Source organism: Schistocerca cancellata, chromosome 10 (assembly GCF_023864275.1).
Source record: "Schistocerca cancellata isolate TAMUIC-IGC-003103 chromosome 10, iqSchCanc2.1, whole genome shotgun sequence".
Classification (NCBI taxonomy): domain Eukaryota; kingdom Metazoa; phylum Arthropoda; class Insecta; order Orthoptera; family Acrididae; genus Schistocerca; species Schistocerca cancellata.
Window position 1 is genome coordinate 140,181,814 of NC_064635.1, and position 26,015 is coordinate 140,207,828.

The 26,015-nt window shown below is 44.8% G+C and overlaps 1 protein-coding gene across 1 annotated transcript in view; it reads right to left on the reverse strand.

The window, feature by feature from the left end:
- LOC126106705 (ankyrin-1-like) overlaps positions 1-24,153 on the reverse strand; it is a 38,387-nt gene extending 14,234 nt beyond the window's left edge. Inside the window, exons 1-2 of the mRNA XM_049913086.1 lie at positions 24,031-24,153; positions 9,255-9,852 (exon numbers count right to left, since the gene is read on the reverse strand). Coding sequence (XP_049769043.1) covers positions 9,255-9,841 — 587 coding nt within the window. The 5' untranslated portion in view covers positions 9,842-9,852; positions 24,031-24,153. The remainder of the gene's footprint in view (positions 1-9,254; positions 9,853-24,030) is intronic.
- Between the last annotated feature and the right edge of the window lie 1,862 nt (positions 24,154-26,015).

Consider the following 26,015-nt stretch of genomic DNA (forward strand, 5'->3'; position numbering starts at 1 on the left):
AGAAGAGAAGGCATAGAAGAGAAGGCATAGAAGAGAAGGCATAGAAGAGAAGGCATAGAAGAGAAGGCATAGAAGAGAAGGCATAGAAGAGAAGGCATAGAAGAGAAGGCATAGAAGAGAAGGCATAGAAGAGAAGGCATAGAAGAGAAGGCATAGAAGAGAAGGCATAGAAGAGAAGGCATAGAAGAGAAGGCATAGAAGAGAAGGCATAGAAGAGAAGGCATAGAAGAGAAGGCATAGAAGAGAAGGCATAGAAGAGAAGGCATAGAAGAGAAGGCATAGAAGAGAAGGCATAGAAGAGAAGGCATAGAAGAGAAGGCATAGAAGAGAAGGCATAGAAGAGAAGGCATAGAAGAGAAGGCATAGAAGAGAAGGCATAGAAGAGAAGGCATAGAAGAGAAGGCATAGAAGAGAAGGCATAGAAGAGAAGGCATAGAAGAGAAGGCATAGAAGAGAAGGCATAGAAGAGAAGGCATAGAAGAGAAGGCATAGAAGAGAAGGCATAGAAGAGAAGGCATAGAAGAGAAGGCATAGAAGAGAAGGCATAGAAGAGAAGGCATAGAAGAGAAGGCATAGAAGAGAAGGCATAGAAGAGAAGGCATAGAAGAGAAGGCATAGAAGAGAAGGCATAGAAGAGAAGGCATAGAAGAGAAGGCATAGAAGAGAAGGCATAGAAGAGAAGGCATAGAAGAGAAGGCATAGAAGAGAAGGCATAGAAGAGAAGGCATAGAAGAGAAGGCATAGAAGAGAAGGCATAGAAGAGAAGGCATAGAAGAGAAGGCATAGAAGAGAAGGCATAGAAGAGAAGGCATAGAAGAGAAGGCATAGAAGAGAAGGCATAGAAGAGAAGGCATAGAAGAGAAGGCATAGAAGAGAAGGCATAGAAGAGAAGGCATAGAAGAGAAGGCATAGAAGAGAAGGCATAGAAGAGAAGGCATAGAAGAGAAGGCATAGAAGAGAAGGCATAGAAGAGAAGGCATAGAAGAGAAGGCATAGAAGAGAAGGCATAGAAGAGAAGGCATAGAAGAGAAGGCATAGAAGAGAAGGCATAGAAGAGAAGGCATAGAAGAGAAGGCATAGAAGAGAAGGCATAGAAGAGAAGGCATAGAAGAGAAGGCATAGAAGAGAAGGCATAGAAGAGAAGGCATAGAAGAGAAGGCATAGAAGAGAAGGCATAGAAGAGAAGGCATAGAAGAGAAGGCATAGAAGAGAAGGCATAGAAGAGAAGGCATAGAAGAGAAGGCATAGAAGAGAAGGCATAGAAGAGAAGGCATAGAAGAGAAGGCATAGAAGAGAAGGCATAGAAGAGAAGGCATAGAAGAGAAGGCATAGAAGAGAAGGCATAGAAGAGAAGGCATAGAAGAGAAGGCATAGAAGAGAAGGCATAGAAGAGAAGGCATAGAAGAGAAGGCATAGAAGAGAAGGCATAGAAGAGAAGGCATAGAAGAGAAGGCATAGAAGAGAAGGCATAGAAGAGAAGGCATAGAAGAGAAGGCATAGAAGAGAAGGCATAGAAGAGAAGGCATAGAAGAGAAGGCATAGAAGAGAAGGCATAGAAGAGAAGGCATAGAAGAGAAGGCATAGAAGAGAAGGCATAGAAGAGAAGGCATAGAAGAGAAGGCATAGAAGAGAAGGCATAGAAGAGAAGGCATAGAAGAGAAGGCATAGAAGAGAAGGCATAGAAGAGAAGGCATAGAAGAGAAGGCATAGAAGAGAAGGCATAGAAGAGAAGGCATAGAAGAGAAGGCATAGAAGAGAAGGCATAGAAGAGAAGGCATAGAAGAGAAGGCATAGAAGAGAAGGCATAGAAGAGAAGGCATAGAAGAGAAGGCATAGAAGAGAAGGCATAGAAGAGAAGGCATAGAAGAGAAGGCATAGAAGAGAAGGCATAGAAGAGAAGGCATAGAAGAGAAGGCATAGAAGAGAAGGCATAGAAGAGAAGGCATAGAAGAGAAGGCATAGAAGAGAAGGCATAGAAGAGAAGGCATAGAAGAGAAGGCATAGAAGAGAAGGCATAGAAGAGAAGGCATAGAAGAGAAGGCATAGAAGAGAAGGCATAGAAGAGAAGGCATAGAAGAGAAGGCATAGAAGAGAAGGCATAGAAGAGAAGGCATAGAAGAGAAGGCATAGAAGAGAAGGCATAGAAGAGAAGGCATAGAAGAGAAGGCATAGAAGAGAAGGCATAGAAGAGAAGGCATAGAAGAGAAGGCATAGAAGAGAAGGCATAGAAGAGAAGGCATAGAAGAGAAGGCATAGAAGAGAAGGCATAGAAGAGAAGGCATAGAAGAGAAGGCATAGAAGAGAAGGCATAGAAGAGAAGGCATAGAAGAGAAGGCATAGAAGAGAAGGCATAGAAGAGAAGGCATAGAAGAGAAGGCATAGAAGAGAAGGCATAGAAGAGAAGGCATAGAAGAGAAGGCATAGAAGAGAAGGCATAGAAGAGAAGGCATAGAAGAGAAGGCATAGAAGAGAAGGCATAGAAGAGAAGGCATAGAAGAGAAGGCATAGAAGAGAAGGCATAGAAGAGAAGGCATAGAAGAGAAGGCATAGAAGAGAAGGCATAGAAGAGAAGGCATAGAAGAGAAGGCATAGAAGAGAAGGCATAGAAGAGAAGGCATAGAAGAGAAGGCATAGAAGAGAAGGCATAGAAGAGAAGGCATAGAAGAGAAGGCATAGAAGAGAAGGCATAGAAGAGAAGGCATAGAAGAGAAGGCATAGAAGAGAAGGCATAGAAGAGAAGGCATAGAAGAGAAGGCATAGAAGAGAAGGCATAGAAGAGAAGGCATAGAAGAGAAGGCATAGAAGAGAAGGCATAGAAGAGAAGGCATAGAAGAGAAGGCATAGAAGAGAAGGCATAGAAGAGAAGGCATAGAAGAGAAGGCATAGAAGAGAAGGCATAGAAGAGAAGGCATAGAAGAGAAGGCATAGAAGAGAAGGCATAGAAGAGAAGGCATAGAAGAGAAGGCATAGAAGAGAAGGCATAGAAGAGAAGGCATAGAAGAGAAGGCATAGAAGAGAAAGCATAGAAGAGAAAGCATAGAAGAGAAAGCATAGAAGAGAAGGCATAGAAGAGAAAGCATAGAAGAGAAAGCATAGAAGAGAAAGCATAGAAGAGAAAGCATAGAAGAGAAAGCATAGAAGAGAAAGCATAGAAGAGAAAGCATAGAAGAGAGACCGATGTACAGTTTCGAGCATCCATCTCCGGACGTAGGCACTAAACATACTCCCCTGAGGGGGAGAAAGGGAAGGGAAGAGGCGGAGGTGAGGGGGGGGGGAAGATGGGGGATGGGGAAGGATGCGGAAAAGGAAGATATGCAGCCCGGAAAGGAAGGAGGGCCACACTAGCTCGGGGTCCTGTGCTCGCTACACACGTATCCACAAAAGAGTTGTGGACACCCTGGGGGGATTTCAGCACATTGACGGGTATGTCCAACTATGAGGAGTGATAGATTTGTTTTGTAAATACCTACACAATATTTCAGTGCAAGGGTACAAGTGAATCTGCTATAGTGTAAAATCATGGATATGCAGAAAGTTCTCTCATCAGCTCCCCTAAGCAGATCCTAACATGTTCTTTGTCTACACCAACCAATACTGGTGATGTCTTTCGAACCCTTTTGTCTGTGAAAGCGCTGTTGATTGCCTCATAGTGTCGGCCACCTGTGCTTTTCAACACTTGTTTGAGAGTGTCTTTGTGGGATGCAATACCTTCTGGAAGTACGATGGAAAATACCTGGAGTCTATTCTCCAATATGGTTGGTTGGGAGCCCTAAATAGCAAATAATTTCCTACAGTAGAGCAGAATCGAGACACTTCGGTGGTGTGAGAGTGGGCATACCATAATTTTATTGGTCGTTATAGTCACCCAAACGATAATTGCATTGCTTTTATGAAATGTGTGTGTTGTAGTGGAAAGTAAATGTGGTCTGTGTTGCAAGATGTGCAAAGAAAATGGTGTGGGTGGGTAGTGTACAGACAATGTCCCGCCCAGAGAATCTATAGCCATAAGGGATGAGAGAGATTTTATGTGAAAATTATGTCCATCATTAAGGAGGATAGAGGTTTGCTTGGGGAACTGAAATTACCAGAGCCACAGTCGTCACGAGGAGGTATTTCAGATTCTTCGCTTATTGCTGTCACCATACTTGTAATTACAATGATAAATATGTGACTGGTTTCCTGGAATGACTCTGCTCGGTGTCCTGCTATGTGGCAGAAGGAGCCGGTGGGTAGAATGAATGAACATTTGTGGCTTAAGACGCGAGCCACTGCTGAGCCTCCCAAAGTGGTCAGAAGCGTTATAAGGCTGCAGTTGACCTAAGCATGCCGCTCTCTGGGCGGGCGATAGCGAACTAACACTCAGCATGTGTTGCGATAGCGTTTGTTGCGAGGTGTCTCCTATTTCAGCATAAAAGTATCACAAACATCGTCATTTAGGCGTGTAACATTTTGCTGCTGATATCTGTTTCGAGATCGGTAAATTAATTCACGATTCATGAAGCTTTACTCATCGATAGAGCTCAGAATTCTTCTAGTACCGAAGTCTGAAGTGGTCGCAAATTGTTGCAGGTACCATGACAATAAGCAGACTAGGCTGGAAACAGAACCATTAACGCACACCTTTGTGTTGGAGCACTGTCTTTGTACTGCAGTTTGCACTTTGACACCTGCCTGCGGAGGGCTCCCACCCAGCACATGTGGGTGCAGTTGTCCTGTGACCGTTGCCTGTGGTGGATGAGCGACCAATCTCAAAGGTCAAGTGATTTCGGCGGTGGGTTATATCTAGTGCTACCACTACATGTGGTGCATGTGCTTCGGTTTTTGGGATCTGTGTCTTTGTGATATATGTTGGAGTGTCTGGAGGTCGACATCTACGTGCAGCATGCAGAATCATGATTTTGTATGGTGTAGAGATGGGGGATCCGCTCTTGAACTAATTCATAGAGTTCAATCTTTCAAAGTTCACAATCAGTGATTCAGAAAAAAAGAACGGTAGCTCCAAACGTTTCCCACGGCAGAGAGAGAGAGAGAGAGAGAGAGAGACGGAGCATATCAGCAGCGCCTCTGCTGGTCAGAGCACAGTGCACGCCACACAACACAGCCAGCGCCGGCCTCTGCTCTGCTTCTACCTTGGCTGCCTGCATTGTGCAGTGCCCCATTGGATTTTGTGTTTCACATATGCCGTGCCGTCTCTGTGCGTCGTCTGCCGTGTGCACTGTGCAGTGTCTGGCGCAGCTTAACTTCGCATCGCACTCTGTCGGCGATCGTTTCAGTCGCACGTCCTGCCCTCTGGGCAGTTGATGCGAGCAACAGGACAGAGAGCCACCTAGCGGATAACATAGGAACTACTTGCAAAAACCTGCTCGCAAGGGAACGGACGATTTGTCTCGGAGCGGGTGAGTTCACCGCTCCCCCCCACCCTCGGAACTCGCCCGCTCAACGCTCACCCCACCATCTCGACTCTAACCAGAGCGTCGAGCAAAGCGACTCAGGTGTCACTCTGGTCTCTGCGGTCTCAGCCCATGCAGTAATACAGCTCGCGGCTCGACCTGCTCGACTCAGCGCCTCTGCATCGGAGTTCGTCCCCACTGGATATTGTTCTTCGTAGTAATACCGCTATGTATATTTCATTATTATGTTATGTATACATCAATTGTTTTTATTTTATTTTTATTTGTTTAAACTGATTAGATTAGGTTCCTGATGACTCCTCTTACTACAGGATTTTTATTATGGACACTCGAATTTACGCTTTAATTACGAGCGAACCGATAAACGTATCGCAAAATGTGATACACCAATATTTTCCTTGTTTTATTCTGCGTAAGGCTATATGCAGCACTTTCGTTTTACAGTCAAATTTATATTTTTGTTTCTTATTCTGGTACGGATTTTGCGATTTTAGGCGTCTTCGGAAGGAAACGTTCACTTTAAAAATATATGGCTTGCGATGTATTTTTATGAGGTTAATGAAATTTTAATACATTATAGCCAAATATATTGTTAATGTAAATCTCAAGTTACAACATTTTCCGATCACCCAAAAAACCACGATAGTGCAAAATAAACCAATAATCAAAAACTTTGTCATATCGTGGAAATTTCAATAAACAATACAAAATTCTTACTCATTATCTGTGTTACTTCAAAATAGGATCAAATAAGATCAAAATACAGGTATAGTACTGGAATAAACCAAGTTTAAAGGGCAATGTGCCTTCCATTTATTTTCTATTGTAAATGAGTGGTGAGTCATGAAAAAGAGCTAATTCATTTCAGGGAGTGAACAGTTCTGATCCAATCTCTGAAAAGAACAGTTTTGCCCATCTCTAGTATGGTGAGGGAAATGAACTGGGCTTACTATAGCGATGTAGCAATATGGTATATGGTGGTACAATCGTTTGTGGTGATATAGCCTAGTTGGAGATAGATTTCACACAAGCACAAGCTTCCCTCGACAGTAGCAGAGCAGCATGTCTTTGGCAGTAGTTTCCGTATTTCATGATCTGTAGGTCACTTTTTCATCATTTAACTATCAGTGCAATATGATGGCCTTACGTTTTTCGATGTGTACAAAACGTTTTCCGCTGAAATTCTCGTCATTTGTCCATCTTTAGAAAGTGGCAGACAGTATGCACCCATAGCAGCAGCAATTTGGTTGGTTACATTCAATAAGCAATCAGGATGCTCCATTCACAGGAAGTCCCATGATGTCAAAAAGTCAGAAGACATTCTTCGTGGGGAGAGGGGGGGGGGGGGCGGGGGCCATGACAGTCCTTACAGAATGGTGTAAACAAGACAGGGGCAGAACAAGGCAACAACACAAAGTTCCATGGACGTCAGAGAGTCCCGTGAAGTCTTCTTCTTCGAGTCCAGGAAGACCAGGCTGCCCTGGTTTGGACAGGTGGGATGCTATCTCACACCTGCCATTGTGGCTTCAGAGTATCTCCAGACCAGCAGTCATAGGATATCGAAAAGTCACCTAATATTCCAGCCATTTTCCTCGTCTGTAGGTCAGTGCTTCGAATTCTAGGAGAATCTTTTAGACATCTGATCTGCTGTGTCTGCTTTTTTCTTTTTTGTCTTCTTTTCTTCGAGACCTGTTGTGGAGTTTTGAAATATGTCACGAACTTTTAGATACAGAATTGTTCAGATTTTCCCATATGTGCTTAGACATCAGAGTGGGTTTCCCACTGTAGAACTGTGCTTCGAAAAGTGAGGAAAATACAAAGTAAGAGCCTTAACGGCCCTAAATTCAGCAGCAAACTAAGCCTGCTTAGAATTTCAGAAGAATTATGAAAACTACAGTAGCTGTATGACTGAAATTTTTCTCTCTGTTACAGTGCCTCCAAACAAGCAGCTGAAACGCGAAAAGTGATGGCGGAAGTCCGCAGAAAGTGGAGGAGGGGGCAATGCAGTACACAGAAAGTAAATGAAGTACAACAACCTAACCTACCTCTCCAGCAGTTGAGCACAGATGGACAATTTCCTTCCAATTACAAGGTGGGGTGGCTGTGGAGGGAGGTGAGCGATGCCATAAGAGTGGGAGGAGGGGTAGGTTAGTGGAGGCTGCCTAATTGAGGTGTTTCTCGCCAAAATGTGAAATTTCCTCCAATTTCCAGGTTGTGGTGTGGCAATGTGGCGTGCGGAAAAACAGCCGCCATTTTGAATAAATTATCTGTTCCATGACAGACTGTCTTACTACTCCTGCTTTTTCTGTTTTGATTTCTGGACGACACAAAAATATTAACTAACAACAGAGTCCACAGCAATACCACTAAGCCTCTACAATCTTTTAAAACCGTGAATGTATTGCAGTTTATCTCTAAATAAAGTTTCGTACCCACCCATATCATCTACATTACATACTGTGCCATAACCAAGTTTTTAGTTTTTGTTGTTTTCTGCTTCCAGCAAGAAAATTATATCTACAGTTACTTTGTTGTGCAAAACTAGTCTTTGAAAGTTTGTAATGGTTTTTATGCGTGTATACAGTTAATGATTAAAGTAGTTTTTAGTCTGTCACGACCTGAGATTTTTTGTGTAACGTCTTTTTTCCATCTCCCTAGCCATCTAGGGCCCAACTTAGTCACTTCCTTTAACATTTACGACGTTATTCCTATTGGTACCAAGTGTAATAATACTCTTTCTTGACACATGTTGTGCTCTCCAACCAAGTTTTCTTATCTTCACCAAGAAAGTTTTCACTCCATTTTTAAGGATTCTTCCAGTTTGCTTTATTTCCTCCTCCAATGGATCCCTTAACGTTTTTTGATAACCCATTGTTGTTGAGTGTGGAAAGTTTTCGCCTGTTTCTAATTGGCGAAGCTATAGTACTGCGCTGCATTGTGGCAGCTGCATTGTGCTAGAGTGAATGGTGCGTCTCCTCTAATTCCACTGACTAGTAGATACAACGCACTCCTAAGCTTGTGAGACGTTGAGTGTCAGTATCCTGCAGTGAGTTCATCAATACCACGGCAAGCCAGCCCACATGTGCCGGCACGTGGTGGGATGTTTGTGAAATCTGGCACTGGGAGGTGCCAGGCTATTGACTTGTGGAGGGGCCCACCTGTCAGCTTTGAGGTGTCGCCTTGGCCGCTGAATGTTTCCTGCAACATGTGACCATGGGGCTGATGCTGGTATAACGGTATGGTTTACTACATCTGATAGTTGCAACAGGTCAGTATTCACAGCATGGCAGCATCAGATATGGAAAATTATGGATATCTAGCTGCCTTCTTTGAACTGTGCTGCAGCATAATACATATTTCTTGGTGCTGGTAAAGAATGACATACTACTCTTCTATTACTTCCCTTTACCAGTAATGATCAGGCAGAGTAAGATCCAAGTACTCGCCTACCTGTCTGCAAACAGCACCCTTTACTGTGTCTGCTTCAACACTGAGCCGCACATAGTTGAGCTCTTAGCAAGAATATCTCCTCCTTTACTGTGTCTGCTTCAACACTGAGCCGCACATAGTTGAGCTCTTAGCAAGAATATCTCCTCCTGAGTGCAAAGTCAACACATACTTTGTACAGAAGCTTGACGCCAATGCCAAAACCTAAATAACAACATGTTGCACACACGCTCGTGCACACACACACACACACACACACACACACACACACACACACACACACACACACACACACACACACACAGAGAGAGAGAGAGAGAGAGAGAGAGAGAGAGAGAGAGAGAGAGAGAGAGAGAGAGAGCGCCTTGGGATATGATGGTTTTCTGTAGTGCTTACCTGGTTTCCGTCGGTGGCTCCCTGAGCAGCCGTCTCACTTCGGCAATGTCTTCCGGCTGCTCAAGCTCTGCATCGGCCCAGCCCTGCGTGGAGAACACCTGGGGGTGTGCTTTTATGAAAGCGATGGCGGCCAGGGCAAGGCTGGTGCAGGAGTACCTCGCGGCCACCACAGCGGCGGCCGCTGCATTCTCCATATCCAGCTGCGCGATCAGCTGCCGCTCGCACGCCGCTTTCAGCCCCAAAACACCATATTTGTCTGCGGCTGCCAGCAGCTGCGAGGCCAAGCAGGGCAGCTGGGGGGCCAAGCTGGGCAGCTGGGGCGCCCGGAGGGTATAGAGGTAGGCCACCAGCAGGCTCAGCTCGGGGCCCCCCGTGTCTGTGATGGTCACCTCGCTTCTCCTGGCCTCCAGGGTGTCGTGCCGAAACATGGCGGCAAACACAGGGCTCCTGGCCGCCAGGACCGCCCTGTGCACCACCAGCCTCGTCTGGCCCGACACCAGCTCCACGAGGCCTCCGCCGCCTTCAGCTTCCAGCATGGCGGCCAGGTCCACAGTCGCGGTCTCCTCCACATCGGTAACAGTATCCATTGCCAACGACTCTGAAACACAGCACCACTGAGCTGGCTTTTGCCGCTTCACAGCACCTCCATCACTCGTATGTTGTACAGGCAGAAGTTTGAAACTTCCTGGCAGATTAAAACTGTGTGCCCGACCGAGACTCGAACTCAGGCCCTTTGCCTTTCGCGGGCAAGTGCTCTACCATCTGAGCTACCGAAGCATGACCCACGCCCAGTACTCACAGCTTTACTTCTGCCAGTATCTCGTCTCCTACCTTCCAAACTTTACAGAAGCTCTCCTGCAAACCTTGCAGAACTAGCACTCCTGAAAGAAAGGATACTTTGGAGACATGGCTTAGCCACAGCCTGGGGGATGTTTCCAGAATGAGATTTTCACTCTGCAGCGGAGTGTGCGCTGATATGAAACTTCCTGGCAGATTAAAACTGTGTGCCCGACCGAGACTCAGTAGCTCAGACGGTAGAGCACTTGCCCACGAAAGGCAAAGGTCCCGAGTTCGAGTCTCGGTCGGGCACACGGTTTTAATCTGCCAGGAAGTTTCATATCAGCGCACACTCCACTGCAGAGTGAAAATCTCATTCAGGCAGAAGCTTGTCGAGCAAGAGTTTGTAAAAGGTAGCCTGCTACGGGTGAATCAGAAGCCCGTGATATCCTTGCCGTGTTGAACAGCAGCAGGTCTCCACTAGGACAATGGTAATAGTTTCAGCACCCTCATTATGCACAACATGTCTACAGAATGGGCGAAGTCCTCATTTCTTTAACTTCTAGTGTCACTTGAACATGAAATGTTTCAAAATGGTGATATAGCACATTACTGGCAAGGCCAGAAGGTCTATGTTGGTATTTCGCTAAACGACTTACCATCCTACCGAGCGGGGTGGTTAGCACACTGGACACGCTTTCGGGAGGACGACGGTTAATACCCGCGTCCGGCCATCCTGATTTAGGTTTTCCGTGATTTGCCTACATCGCTTCAGGCTAATGCTGGGATGCTTTCCTTGAAATGGCACGGCCAACTTTCTTCACCATTCTTCCCTAGTCCGATGCAACTGATGATGTCGCTGTTCGCTCCCCTCTCCCACATCAACCAACCAACCAATTTATCATCCTAATCTCTCGTGATATTTAGGGAAAAAACGATACATTACTCCTGGAATCGATGGTAGTCTGCTCATAACAGACAGCACTACAAACTAATGAGCCAAAACATTATGACCACGTGCTTAATAGCTGGTTTGTCCACGTTTGGAACGAAATACGTCACTGATTCTGCATATCTGGCAGTCGGTTGGTATGTTTCTGGAGATACGTAGCATTAGATGTCTACGCACAGGTCGTGTAATTCGCGTAAATAACGGGCCGCTGATTTTCGTGCATGGTGATGGCGCCCGGTAGCGACCCAGACGGGTTTCACAGGGCTTACATCAGGCGAATTTGGTCGCTGAGACGTAAACGTGAGTTCATTACAATTCTCCTCAAACCACTGTTGCACGGTTCTGGCTCCGAGACACGGAAAATTATACTTCTGAAAAATGATATCACTGTTGGACATCAAGCATGAAGGGGTGCACAATGATATAGATTTGGGTTGAGGGGGCTCGACATCATGGTCATCAGCGCCCTGACGAAAAGTCAGCAAGCAAATCTCATGGATGGGGACGAAGGCTGTCCCCACATGCGGAACACTTTATAACGTATTATAGTCTGCCGCCCTTTCCCACCAATTTAGTGATGAGGCATCACAGTTCACACAATTTTACCACCGTTGTAACACTGTAATCGCTATCTGCGATGATGGCGGGCAGATCTCCAGCGAGACTGAGGGCTGTCCTAATATCTGTTTACGGGATATACATAGGCACAATATGCTAAATGGCTCTGAGCACTATGGGACTTAACATCTATGGTCATCAGTCCCCTAGAACTTAGAACTACTTAAACCTAACTAACCTAAGGACAGCACACAACACCCAGCCATCACGAGGCAGAGAAAATCCCTGACCCCGCCGGGAATCGAACCCGGGAACCCGGGCGTGGGAAACGAGAACGCTACCGCACGACCACGAGATGCGGGCGCACAATATGCTGAACTGAAAGCAGCACGCCACAAACTTCACAGAGTACTGTCCGAAAGAACAGACACCATATCCATATAAGTACATAGTTCTGGCAATACCGGCCATCACCTTCTATTCGGATGCACACGTAATCCCCGAACTCTTACGGGACTTGGTAAGAATGTCTTCCACGAGTAATGAGTTTGGTGGGGTGGGACACTACGAATGTAGTGTGTGGACATACAAGGTGAGAATGTGGGTCTCGCGGGAGGCGTGCGCGATATCTCCCTACAGTCGCACTACCCTCTGTGCCCTCACTGGCTCAGATGGATAGAGCGTCCGCCATTCAACAAATGGTCAAAACAAACCATTAACTTGCACCACGATCACCGAATGAAAAATGGAGCGCCACAGTGATCACAAACAGTTCGCATCATCACGATCGAAGGCAAACTTCTTGGGAGTTACGAACCGTGCAGGACGTTCAGCTAGGATCCACTCTTAAACAATGCGTATATCACATTGGTGTAACGGGCTCATGAGAACTGGTGGAATGAGATAGCACGCAACCGAATGCGGAAGAGTTCGTTGTGCAGCTTATCGTGAAACTGGCGTAGCTGCAGATACTGCGATAAAAAGGCACGGAAAACACAAACATCCAGACGGCGAGCTTGTCCAGTGGTTTCAGGTGGTGTGAACTGCAACGTCACACTTTACTTCAGGAGGGATAGTTTGCTCTAAAGATGGTTCAAATGGCTCTGAGCACTATGGGACTTAACTTCTAAGGTCATCAGTCCCCTAGAGCTTGGAACTAGTTAAACCTAACTAACCTAAGGACATCACACACATCCATGCCCGAGGCAGGATTCGAACCTGCGACTGTAGCGGTCGCGCGGTTCCAGACTGCAGCGCCTAGAACCGCTCGGCCACTGCGGCCGGCGCTCTAAAGATGTATGATTTTTATACGCAGACCGGGAATCAATAGAAAGCAACTTATTTTGACCAGCTATCGGCCAAAGGCAGCTCTTATACCACATTTGTAGCTCTCTCACGCCCATTATCCCACTCTTGCTAGCTGTGACGTAAATATTCCCTATTGCCCTTGCAAGATCACGCACACGAGAAAAAATATTAGGGGCAGGGCACCTCAACCTTCTCCCAACACAATGAATAACTTTCCAGCCAATTTACTTGCCATCCAGCTTAGCAGTCGGCGCAACTGAATGCGAATGTGTTAAGGCATTGGTATTAATTGATCTTGATACAACTCTCTTGGTACCTCTAATTTCCAGGGTTCCTTTCATATGCATGTCCTCTTCAAGTTCCTCTTGGTGGGAGTTAAAAACAAATTTCTTACTGAACGATGGGATAAGTTTATGTCGTTTACAAATTTTCTGGCCGATTCCACAGTTTGCTGCGCATCTTCAACTTGACTCTTCGTTTGAAGCTTCGTTATCTTACGTCTTCGAGTTTCTTTGTTTGAAGTTATGCAACCGTCCACTGCTTCCCTACGAACCACCATAATCTATGTCGAGCGCCAATCCTCTGTTTTTTTCTTATGCACTTTACGGTCATATCACTTATTACACGACATCTGTTCATAAATGTGGTTTTACTATGGTGCGGATGATCTTCCACGTACTTTTTTATGTTTAGATGTTTAGAACCCTCTCCTTGGACAGCTACTGTCCTTCATTACGTTTGACTGGAGTCGAGATTTGTGGCTCCCTATTCGACAACGATAACGAACTGCATGCCTCGACATCCTTTTCTTTAAAATTACAGGAAAGTTCGTGCAGGGTGACAATTACTGAACTATAACGTAAATTAGCTACAAACTACGGCGGGCACATGTTATTCAACATGTAAACGTCACTACCGATATTCAGATTTAGTTTATGACATGTTCGATATGCCTGCTATCGTCGGCGACAATGTGGCGCAGACGAATAGCGAAATTCTGGACGATCCGCTGAAGTGTCGGAACATCGATGCTGTCTATCTCCTGAATGGCTGGTTATTTCTGGGTTATTTCTGTAAACTTTGTCTTTAATACAGCCTCACAAAAAGGACTGGCATTTGTTCAGATCCGGAGAATAAGGCGGCCAATTGAGGCCTATGCCAGTGGCCTCTGGGTACACCAGAGCCAGAATGCAGTCCCCAAAAGCGTTCCTCCAGGATCTCAATCTCCTGCTTCGATGGGGTCGAGCTCCGCCTTGCATAAACCACATCTCGTCCAAATCAGTTTGGATAATAGGGATGAAATCATCTTAAAAAACCTTCACGTACCGTTTGAAAGTCATGGTGCCATCAAGGAATGTCTCAAAGGTTATTCCGTGAATGGACATTGCACACCATATATTCACTCGTTGAGGGTGAAGAGACTTCCCGATAGCGAAATGCAGATTCTCAGCCCCCAAACGCGCCAGTTTTGCTTATGAACGAACCCTGCCAAATGAAAGTGGGCTTCGTCGCTAAACCAAACCATGCATGTGAACGCTAATTGCCATCATGTTCCACGGCCAACCGTGTAATTTGAACGGCCTAACGCAAACCGTTTAGAAGTTATGACAGTTTCATTTCATATAGTTCAATAATTGTCACCGTGTAATATTTCATTACCGTTCCACAAATGTTTTTGCTGATCTTTTTTACCAAGAAGTAATGAAAATAAGAGGGTCAGTATTGCACATTTCTAAAATTCATTTTTATACTCAGTTTACTCTCGGCTAATGCTCATCGTAAATAGTGCTGCAGCTCCTTTCGGTTCCTTGCTTTGGTTTCATTGACACCATTGTCGCGTATCTACTTACACACCCATAATTTAGGGGGAATGGGGTCATATTCTTAAGGCTTTTTACTGATAGTAGTGGTTACTCGCCACCTCCACCTCCAATTTCTACCTCGTTCTCTTATAGAGAAATGTATGTTTACTTTGTTGTCCTCGCGTAGTCCTAAAAATTAATCTTAAAACTTACATCCATTCACTGAAGATGGTCATAAAACACAGATATTTACTATCGTGTCTCTAGTTCAGGAAGTAGTTGCTGACTGCAGTTATTTGTGTTGATACGTGCTGGTTTGTGACACGCGCAAATCATTTTTCACTGTTGGCGTAGAGCACCATTATCAGTTCTGTGAAACTCGAAATGTTTCGCACTTTATCCCTGGGTTGGTAAGGCTCCAGTCTGAAAGAGAACTTGCCCTTTTAATTGGACTCTAAAAATATTCACGACATTTCCTTGCGATCGGAAGTTAAGCGTATTTCTTGCTACAAGGAAATCAGCGAGATTCGCCACACAGTGTAGAAGGAAGTTTCATCAAGGCGTTCATTTCGGAGCTTTCTGTTTTGTATCCAAATTGCAGTAATTGTTACTAACATTCATCATCAGGGCGGACGTGTTCACATTTTCACTTTTGTTCGTGGGCAATACACAACTAAATCACAACAGTTGTCACGTTGTTCCTTACTGAATGTTCTCGCCACTCTTGTCCATTCAAAAGTTTCTGAGTAAGATTAAGTGGACACGCATTGCAGCTTGCGAGATGCGATTATCAGTGACTGGTGTAACGGTGCTTGGCTTTATCTAATATGAAAAACGTGATTTCTTCCATTTAATTATGTTGCAGGCCAGGCGTGCTGTACAATACAATGCAAATCACTTATTTTTAGTCCTCTTATCGTTGTTGTTGTTGTTGTTTTCAGTCCTGAGACTGGTTTGATGCAGCTCTACATTCTACTCTATCCTGTGCAAGCTTCTTCATCTCCCAGTATCTACTGCAGCCTACATCTTTCTGAATCTGCTTAGTGTAATCATCTCTTGGTCCCCCTCTTATCTTACGATGAAATTATTCTACACGAGAATCATGACATAGGAAATAAATGTAATGTCAATCAGAGGAGAGCGAATAGTGGTTGGAATTCACAAAATGTTGTTGTCTTCAGTCCAGATACTGGTTTGATGCAGCTCTCCATGCTACTCTATCCTGTGCAAGCTTCTTCATCTCCGAGAAACTACTGCATCTACATCCTTCTGAGTCTGCTTGATGTATTCATCTTTTGGTCTCAGTCTACGATTTTTACCCTCCACGCTTCCCTCCAGCACTAAACTCGTGATCCCTTGATGCCTTAGAACGTGTGCTACCAACGCACCCCTTTTTCTAGTCAGGGTGTACCACAAATTCCTCTTCTCCGCAATTCTATTCAGTACCTCCTCATTAGTTATGTGATCTACCCATCTAATCCTCAGGCTTCTTCAGTAGCACCACATTTCGAAAGCTTCTATTCTCTTTTTGTCTAAAGTATTTATCGTCCCTGTTTCACTTTCATACATAGCTACACTCCATACAAATACTTTCAGAAAGGACTTCCTGACACTTAGGTCTATACTCGATGTTAACAAATTTATTTTCTTCAGAAACGCTTTCCTTACCATTGCCAGTCTACATTTTATATCCTCTTTACTTCGACCATTGTGAATTATTTTGCTCCCCAAATAACAAAACTGAAAATGGTTCAAATGGCTCAGAGCACTATGCGACTTAACTTCTGAGGTCATCACTCGCCTAGAACTTAGAACTAATTAAACCTAACTAACCTAAGGACATCACACACATCCATGCCCGAGGCAGGATTCGAACCTGCGACCGTAGCGGGCGCTCGGTTCCAGACTGTACCGCCTAGAACCGCACGGCCACTCCTAATCTAATTCCCTCAGCATCACGTGATTTAATTGGACTACATTCCATTATCCTCGTTTTACTCTTGTTGATGTTCACCTTACATCCTTTCAAGACACTGTCACAAAAATGTATACGAAAAGTGTCACGGAATAGCAGTAACTTTCCCTGCCCACTGGGGTGTAGCCGGTGTTTTCATATCACTAGTGCACAACCTAAAATGACAGACCCCGTTCTTTGAGAAAAACCACCCCTACGCTTACGTAACCACAACTCAAACGGTGGGCAAAGACAGTGCCGCTATTGTAGCGATCGAGGTATGTGTTGTCTTACTAAGGGCATTCATTTTCTTTTTGTGTTTCTTCCGTTTACAAATTTGTAGAAATAGTAGTGTTAAAAGGTAATTACATCAACAAGGAATAATAACAACAGAGGCGAATAATTTTCTCAACGACCTAGATTACAAAAAATTAAAAATTTAATCCTGGTCGCTTTATAGAGGCTCTTTCGCTCATTCCGTCACACGTTTTCCATGTCGTTCGCACAACTACACGGATGCTGCTTTTCATATAAGGATTCCGCCGACAGCATCTAACGAATGCAATCTTTGCTCAACCATACCGTTCCTTCCGAATATTCGACGGCAAACAAACTTGATATCATTTAAAAACATTTCTTTCGCAAATTTATTCTGATGCATACCACGCTTAAAATAACATTGCACTGAAACAAAAAAGAACGCTGCTAAAAGTTAATCAAGAATTGTGTTGTGCATCGCTGCTGCATCCGTATGGCTAAGCAATTCCCGCGGGGTCTCCACAAGCACAAAGCAATTTTGATGTCTCGAAATGAAGTTCTTAACTTAGTGATAAAAATAAACGTCACAGCCGGCCACGGTGTCCGAGCGGTTCTAGGCGCTCAGTCCGGAACAGCGCGACTGCTGCAGTCGCAGGTTCGAATCCTGCCTCGGGCATGGATGTGTGTGATGTCCTTAGATTAGTTAGGTTTAAGTAGTTCTAAGTTGTAGGGGACTGATGACCACAGATGTTAAGTCCCATAGTGCTCAGAGCCACTTGAACTTGCACACTTTGGTGTGCAGTTTGGCGATATTATTTCTTCCATGCAAGTCGGTTGACCATCTTCATCTATTAAAATCCTTGACGGTGTTACACTGAAGCGCCAAAGAAACTGGTATAGGCATGCTTATTGAAATACAGAGAGATGCAAACAAGCAGAATACGGTGCAGCTGTCGGCAACTGCGCCAGACACTTGTGTAGCGATGAAGTGGGCATTTTCCCGTACGACCGTTCCAAGAATGTACCGTAAATATCAGGAAATTCCGGAAAAAGATTCTGCAAGAACGGGACCAACGACGACTGAAGAGAATCGTTCGACGTGACAGAAGTGCAACCCTTCCAAAAATTGCTGCAAATTTCAGTTCTGAGCCATCAAAATGCGTCAGCGTGCGAACCATTCAACGAAACATCATCGTATACCCTTGATGACTGCACTACAAACAGCTTTTTACACTTCACCTGAGCCAGTTAACACCGACATTGGACTGTTGATGACTGGAAACACGCTGCCTGGTCGGACGAGTCTCGTTTCAAATTGTATGGAGCGGATGTACGTTCACGAGTATGGAGACAACCTGATGAATCCATGGATGTTGCATGTCAGTAGTGAACTGTTCAAGCTGGTGGAGGTACAGTAATGGTGTGGGGCGTGTGCAGTTGGAGTGATATGGGACCCCTGATACGTCTAGATACGACTGACAGGAGACACGTATGTAAGCATACTGTCTGATCACCTAATCCATTCTTGTCCATTGTGCAATCCGACGGATTTGGGCAACTCCAGTAGGACAATGCGACGCGCCACGCGTCCAGAATTGCTACAGAGTGGCTCGAGCAACACTCTTCTGAGTCCAGACACTTGCGCTGGCCTCCAAACTCCCCAGATATGAACATAATTGACCATATCTGGGATGCCTTGCAACTTGCTGTTCAGAAAAGATCTCCACCTCCTCATTCTCTTACGGATTTATGGAGAGCCCTGCAGGATTCATGGTGTCAATTCCCTCCAGCACTACTTCAGACATTAGTCGAGTCCATGCCATGTCGGCCGGCCGATGTGGTCGAGCGGTTCTAGGCGCTTCAGTCCGGAATCACGCGGCTACTACGGTCGCAGGTTCGAATCCTGCCTCGGGCATGGATGTGTGTGGTGTCCTTAGGTTAGTTAGGTTTAAGTAGTTTCATGTCTAGGGGACTGATGACCTCAGATGTTAAGTCCCATAGTGCTTAGATCCATTTGAACCGTGCCTCGTCGTGCTGTGGTACTTCTGCGTGCTCGCGGGGGGCCCTAAATGATAGACTGGTGTATCAGTTTCTTTGGTTCTTCACTGTAACTGAATTCTGATAAATGATGGTGCGAATGGCTATGATGGCTAAGTCCATTTGTCAAAGTTGGCTGTGCAAGGTGAGCCACCTGACATGTTCCTACAATATGAGAGGAGATGAAAACCAGACGGACGTCAGATTCAGCATGAAAACTGCCTAGCTATCGTCCAGTGTCTTCTCTGCTTGCTAGGGTCGTACACCCCTACCGAACGAGTATTTTCGTTGATAAATACCATGCGCCCGTAGGAAAAATTGTCACTTCAAGTTCAAAAACTACGTGCAACATACATTGCAAAACGGAATACTGGCAGAAATGAAAACCACAATTACTTAAAAAGACACATTTCAGAAATGTGAATTTGAAACTAAATAAATAATTCAGTAACGTACGCTTCTAACAACCTGATTTCAGCGAACCCACCGCCCTCAGTCACTTATCCTCCATCCTCTACCATACCGACAGGAATGTCACACATTGCTTTTTAATGAAGCTGGCAAAAGAGACACAGAAGATAAACCACAAATTTCTTCTGGCCATTAACAAGAACACTCAAGTGCAAGAGGCCTGAAATTCTGCAAATGCGAAATAAACTGAGAAAAGCCGATGTCGAAAGCAGTCTACTGCGAAATCAGATCGCAGACGAAAACCGTAAAGCAGCCCATCATTCTAAACAGAGAACGAAATGGAAAATTATTGTTTCCACAATGTTGAGAAATTTCAAGTGAAATTAACACACGAATACGTTTCTGAGCAGCACAATCATAAAAATTAAGTCTCTTAAAACATGTAGGTATTGTTTGAAGCATATGGTGTAGTGAAATGCTTTCGAAAACACAATATCGAAACTTAGTAAACATTCCGAAATACCGATAAACATTAACACACATATACAGATGCTGTGGTAGCCACGGATACTATTTTTGGAAAGATCGAAACAAACGTTTCAGTGCATCGAATTTTGACAATGTTGAAGGTTCAAGAAAAATTGCTATTAAGACTAGTCTAAAAATTAATGGCTACGTTATGTTAAGGGAATTAACTTGGAACGATCGGAGGAACAAACTTGTGAGTCATGCTCCACTATTTTTATTTGTTGCCCTGCTGCACAACTGGATTCAGCTGTCGTTTGCGAGAGCCCATCGCAATTCCTGTAAATGTTGATTTGAGGTATTATTCAGCAAAAGCAAGCCGGAACGGGAAATAATGAATTAACTTCTACTGGCAGTGAATCAAATACACTTCGTCTGGATATGTCTCGATATTAGAAAAAGTTAATTTACTTCCTCTATACTGCATCGAATTGACTAACCCGACGGGAAATGGGTATCTTCAGACGCCTTTCATCTAAGAAAGTGTGTAAAAAATACTTTTGCTATAAAATTGGTATAGTTATTGACGATGAGATGATCTGTTACAAACACACTCATGTTTGGGAAAAACATAACACGTTGAATGACTAGAGATAGGACGTTCATATTCATATTCATAGGACAAGTACATTAGTGCGTTCTTCAGAAATGATTAGCGTTTCAATCACACCTGTTCGACAGGTGTCCTGTTGCCTAGTACCCACAGGGTCCGCCACGGGCCCTGATGACTTGTCTCGTGTGTTACAGCATCAACGCGCTTAAGGCACCAACAGCCTCCATCCAGGCTACATTCACCTGGTTCCAAAGTTCATCCGTGGTGGTCGGTACCCATCGTTTGATCATACCGCACTCATTTTTTATTGGCGACAAGTCTGCTGATCAGCGGGCCAGGGCAAAAGGCTGACTGCAGCTACACGTGGTCGTGCATTGTCTTGCTGAGAAATGGCGTATGGGGTGTTGTGCAGAAAGGGTGTGGCTACAGGTCGCAGGACGTCATTCAGGTACGTCACACGGGTCACAGTGCCCTGGACACACACCAACTGTAATTTGTGGATGTACCCAATAGCAGCCCACACCGTAAGGTCTTGAGCTGGCGCCGTATGCCTTGTGCGTCTGCAGTCACTGTGATGCCGTTCCTCCGTTCTGCGCCGAACCAAAATTTGGCTATCTTAGTCAAAGAAACAGAACATGGATTCATTCGAAAACACTATCTGATGCCATTCCTGTCCCCAGTGGCGTCTTTCCAGACGCCATTGCCATATAGCAAGTCTCTGCATATTCGTCAAATGTAGTCGGACTGTCACCGCTGATAAGTGTACGATGTGTTCCACTGTTGCGCCAGAGTCGAGGAAGACTCACATCTGTCCTGCAGTGCCATTCGGATGAAGTGTCGGTCCTCGGGGATGGTCTGGGTGGTGCGACCTGAACCATCTCGTCGTCTTCTATGGCCTTTTGTGAACCATTCTGCTCACATCCGTTGCACTACCGAAACACTTGGTCCCACACGAGCAGCAATTTCCCGGATTAATGCATCACATTTAGTCATGGCAGTAATGGACCCTCTTTCAAACTCACAGGTTTGACGGTACGGTTCGTGTGTACGTCTTCGAGGCATACTGCACGTCTGATCAAGTCACACTGATCCATTACCTTCGCTTTATAGCGACAACGAGAGCGGCAGGCGCATTTTACAGGTAGGTGGTGTTGCGACACTATATAGATGTTAACCTCGAACCTGTGGGTCAACATGGTTCAAATGCTGATTATTTCTGCAGGACATACTAATGTACTTATCCTGTGAATCTCAACATCCTGTCTCTAGTCGTTCAAGTTTTTTTTTTTTCTCGGACATAGTGTATTGTCGATTAGTCTACCAACAGGATAAATCCGCAGAATTTGCTGGTTTGAAAGTTTTCCCACAAGTTAGTCCCCACTCCCTTGGATTCGACATCTGTTCAACGAATGGTATTAACCCTGCAGTTAGCCGACCGCTCCGCAGCCAATGACGCAAAATTCTTCCGGGAAACAAAAGCTGTAGGGTTTGAAAGTGGTCACTCAACGGAATCATTCACAACGGGAATGAACAATCTGGTGGGCCTCTTTAAATCTTCTTAAAAGTACTTCGCATAAAAACTCAAGGACCGTTATTAAAATCCAGAAACATTCCTGCCGTTAAAAGTAATCCCATTGGTTTTGAAAGAAGTCTCCAGTCCCTAACCATAACTATTCAAAGTGTCTTAAGAAAATCTGAACACTTGTGGAAAAGAGGATTCAGCTACGTCCTGGCAGTAAGACTAACAAGGGGAGGCCGCCAATTGTGAAATTCAGATTCGATTCATACTGCGCATAATAAAAGCTGATGGCCAGAGGTGTAATGTGGCAAAGCACCAAGATACACTTCTCAGCCGTTGTCGAGAAAATCGACAGTTAAAAGAAACCGTTGCGGTGAAATACTCTCTACGATTAGTAGTTACATACAGCGTCGTGGCGCAGCGGTAAGCGCCCGGGTTTGGAATCCGAAGGTCGCCGGATCGAATCTCGCGCCATGCAATTTTTTTAATTATTAGTTTTTTGTAATTCATATATATATATATATATATATATATATATATATATATATATATATATATATGTGTGTGTGTGTGTGTGTGTATATACACACATTTGAATTACAAAAAACAAATACTAAAAGAAAAAAAAATTGCATGGTGTGAGATTCGATCCGGCGACCTTCAGATTCCAAACCCGGGCGCTTACCGCTGCGCCACGGCGCTGTGGAAAGATAGTAATCGTAGAGAATATTTCAGCGCAACGGTTTCTTTTAACTGTCGATTTTCTCGACAACGGCTGAGAAGTGCATCTTGGTGCTGTGCCACATTACACCTCTGGCCATGAGCTTTTATTATGCGCAGTATGAATCGAATCTGAATTTTACAATTGGCGGCCTCCCCTTGTAAGTCCACTTCAACGCCATTTCGCAATCGTTAGATCTTAGTAAAGACTTCCTCAATTTGCAAGTGAGCCTGTAAATCTGTCACCTTCCGGTGGGAACTATGAAAGAAATTGTTAATGTTCGGTGAAATGTTTCGATAAGAGAAACATTTCAAGTGAAAGAACAAAGGAGATTTGGAATTGGAAAACATATTTAAGAAAGCGCCACCTGTTCCAGGTATCTCGACATAAGCTCAAAACGTCTCACATCAGATATAAGCAGTCTAGTTATGCTTGATTCGTTAAAAAATTCCAGGAAGCGTAAGTGCTTAAGTGTAAGAAAGAGAATCAGAATGCGAGAATAGCGTCATAACAAATGGCACCTTAGCTTCGATTGGAACGAGCTACTAACAGGAACTTCTACGAATGATTCGCAAACAGAAGGTGACGAAAACGCAGTTCGAATTTACAGAGCAGACTCACCCTCAGCGTTGCTTGCACATGCGCGGAGAATGACTGAATAGCGGATGGGCCTCTATGTGTGCGTCGCGAACTTGCGAGTGAGAGAGGCACATAAGGAATTGTAGAACAGGAAAAGAATACAGCTCGCATGACGAGAAACGACTTGAACTAAAACTATACCTGAATGAAAATCTATAAAATTTGTAATGCCAAACTTTTTCAACATACAAATAATAATATCATTTGTTCGCAACCTTGAACCGTTTATGAGATACGGCGATTATTCTCACGACCACTCGATTCACGATGCGCAGGAAAGGATTCGGACGTAATGCGGGATATACCGACCAGTATCTCGAGAATGAAAACAGGTATCATTCCGCTCTCAACTTTATAGACGATTTAGATATACTGGTTACATTTCATATGCAGTAAGGTATGGCCTAAAATGGACTATACGGAAAGTCTACACAATGTGATTTTGCCTCTGTAAACTCTTAAAAATATCGTGCAGCCATGTACTCGGTTTAGTGCAGTACAATAACGGTGAAGAATAATGTAAATAAGTTCAAACCTTTATCGAGTAAATATATCAAGCGGCAAGGTGCGGAAGAATCAAAATTTTTCACCGAATAGTTTAGACAGCAATCGCTCGCTATCTGTTTGGCTCTGAGGCGGTCTGACGTTGCTGGACTCGCCTCTACAGCTACACTGCGGATTATTTCGATATTTCACTTCATAGTTTAACATCTTGATAAAGTCTGCAATTAACAACCAATGAAGCTGGCGCGGCGCTCCTACCTGCTATATTCACACGCACGGCTGCACAGCTGAGGAGCTGAAACACACAGTAGTCTCGTCCGCCACGTCTCTTCTCTGCCACGCCCGGCGAGCAACTGTTCGGGGCCGCCGCTCAGACGTCGTGTCACTCCGAATGATGGCGGAGAAGGCCGAATGCGAGCGAATGCTGTATTCCGAGTGAGTCATTGGAGCCTTCATTGCTATACTTACATCGGCGTTTCGCCGTAACGACACAGTTGCAATACGGTTGCGTCATCATGGGTAATACATTAATTTTGGACCATATTGTTAAGGATTTTACTTTCCCTTCGAGGATTACAACTCCTTTTAACTGGAAACGAGTACCTTCTTTGAATACCTTCTTTTATTTGTAGGATTTTTTTGACGTGAAAACTTGCCCTGCAGGCAGTTCCTACTCCACGCTGTTGCAAAACTGGAGTATTCATTTTTATTGCGATCATGCCCGACATACTCTTACATTACATGTCGTGTCGTGGACGTTTGTGTTAAACGTAGCTGATAATCGTCTGTACACTATATTCACGGCGTGCGTCCGACTCTACAATGAAATACTGCTTCAGCACGTGCTCAAGGCACTACTGAGGTCTTGGAGGAATGTAACATGTAGACGAACTTTAGATGAACAAATCGTGCAATTTATATAGTTCGTTTCCTTGCGAGTGATCACATTCACATTCATACGAGCATCTACTGTATATCGGGCAAGGAGGCATATCTCACTCACTTACCAGTCGTAGAAATTAGATCCCTGCCATATGACACACGTAGTGTGGATTAACGTCGGGTACGACACACCAGACGTGTTTTCCGATGGAGGATTCGGTTGACTTGTCGCCTTGTCGTCAAACGTTTGCGGTTCCCATTCGAAAGCCACTTCCTTTCGGCTGGTAACTGAGTAGTTGTGCAGAATCAACTGTCATTGTAGGTCCCGAGATTACACTTCACTGTTGCAAACGAACGTTACATCACAACACAGACAGATATTTGAATACAGCGAACAGCGAAAAAAAAAAAAAATAATGGCGGGAGGGAAGTTTGAACACGGCTCGCCCGTGTCGTAACCTAACACCGTGGCCACTTTTTTTTCTGATCTGATTTTGTTCGTTAATGGTCGTTTTATTTATACTTTGCGACGTCATCCGCGAAACATCCGCGGGCGTTGCGGTTAGATAAGTGACGTTTCTCTTACGACGACGTCACTCGCCGAGCGGCCGCACGTGCAGCATAGCGGCACAGAGGGACGGCGCCTCGTTTCTATGGGAGGAGAAGGCGTTCGCGCCTGACAGTGTATAAAGCTGTCGATGACATTCAGATTAAGGCCCCTTGTCCACGACAAGTCGGCCGGTGTGGCCAAGCGGTTAAAGGCGCTACAGTCTGGAACCGCGTGGCCGCTACGGTCGCAGGTTCGAATCCTGCCTCGGGCATGGATGTGTGTGATGTCCTTAGGTTAGTTAGGTTTAAGTAGTTCTAAGTTCTAGGGGATTGATGACCTTAGAAGTTAAGTCCCATAGTGCTCAGAGCCATTCGAACCATTTGTCCACGACAAGAATATTCGCCGGACCAGCGTTTCTGCCGGCCGGTAGAAAACCGGACGCCCTTGTCCACGAAGACGGCGCCGGAAATACTACAGTCGAGTTGTGTGCAACGGAGCAGTAGGATGGATAACAGCGGCCGGCCGAAGTGGCCGTGCGGTTAAAGGCGCTGCAGTCTGGAACCGCCAGACCGCTACGGTCGCAGGTTCGAATCCTGCCTCGGGCATGGATGTTTGTGATGTCCTTAGGTTAGTTAGGTTTAAGTAGTTCTAAGTTGTAGGGGACTAATGACCTCAGCAGTTGAGTCCCATAGTGCTCAGAGCCATTTGAACCATTTTTGATAACAGCGACCTTTGCACTCTCGTTGCACTACATTATTTTTACAAAAAGAATCAGCGTCGTCGTAGGAAGTATTGGATGCATCCTGTGCTG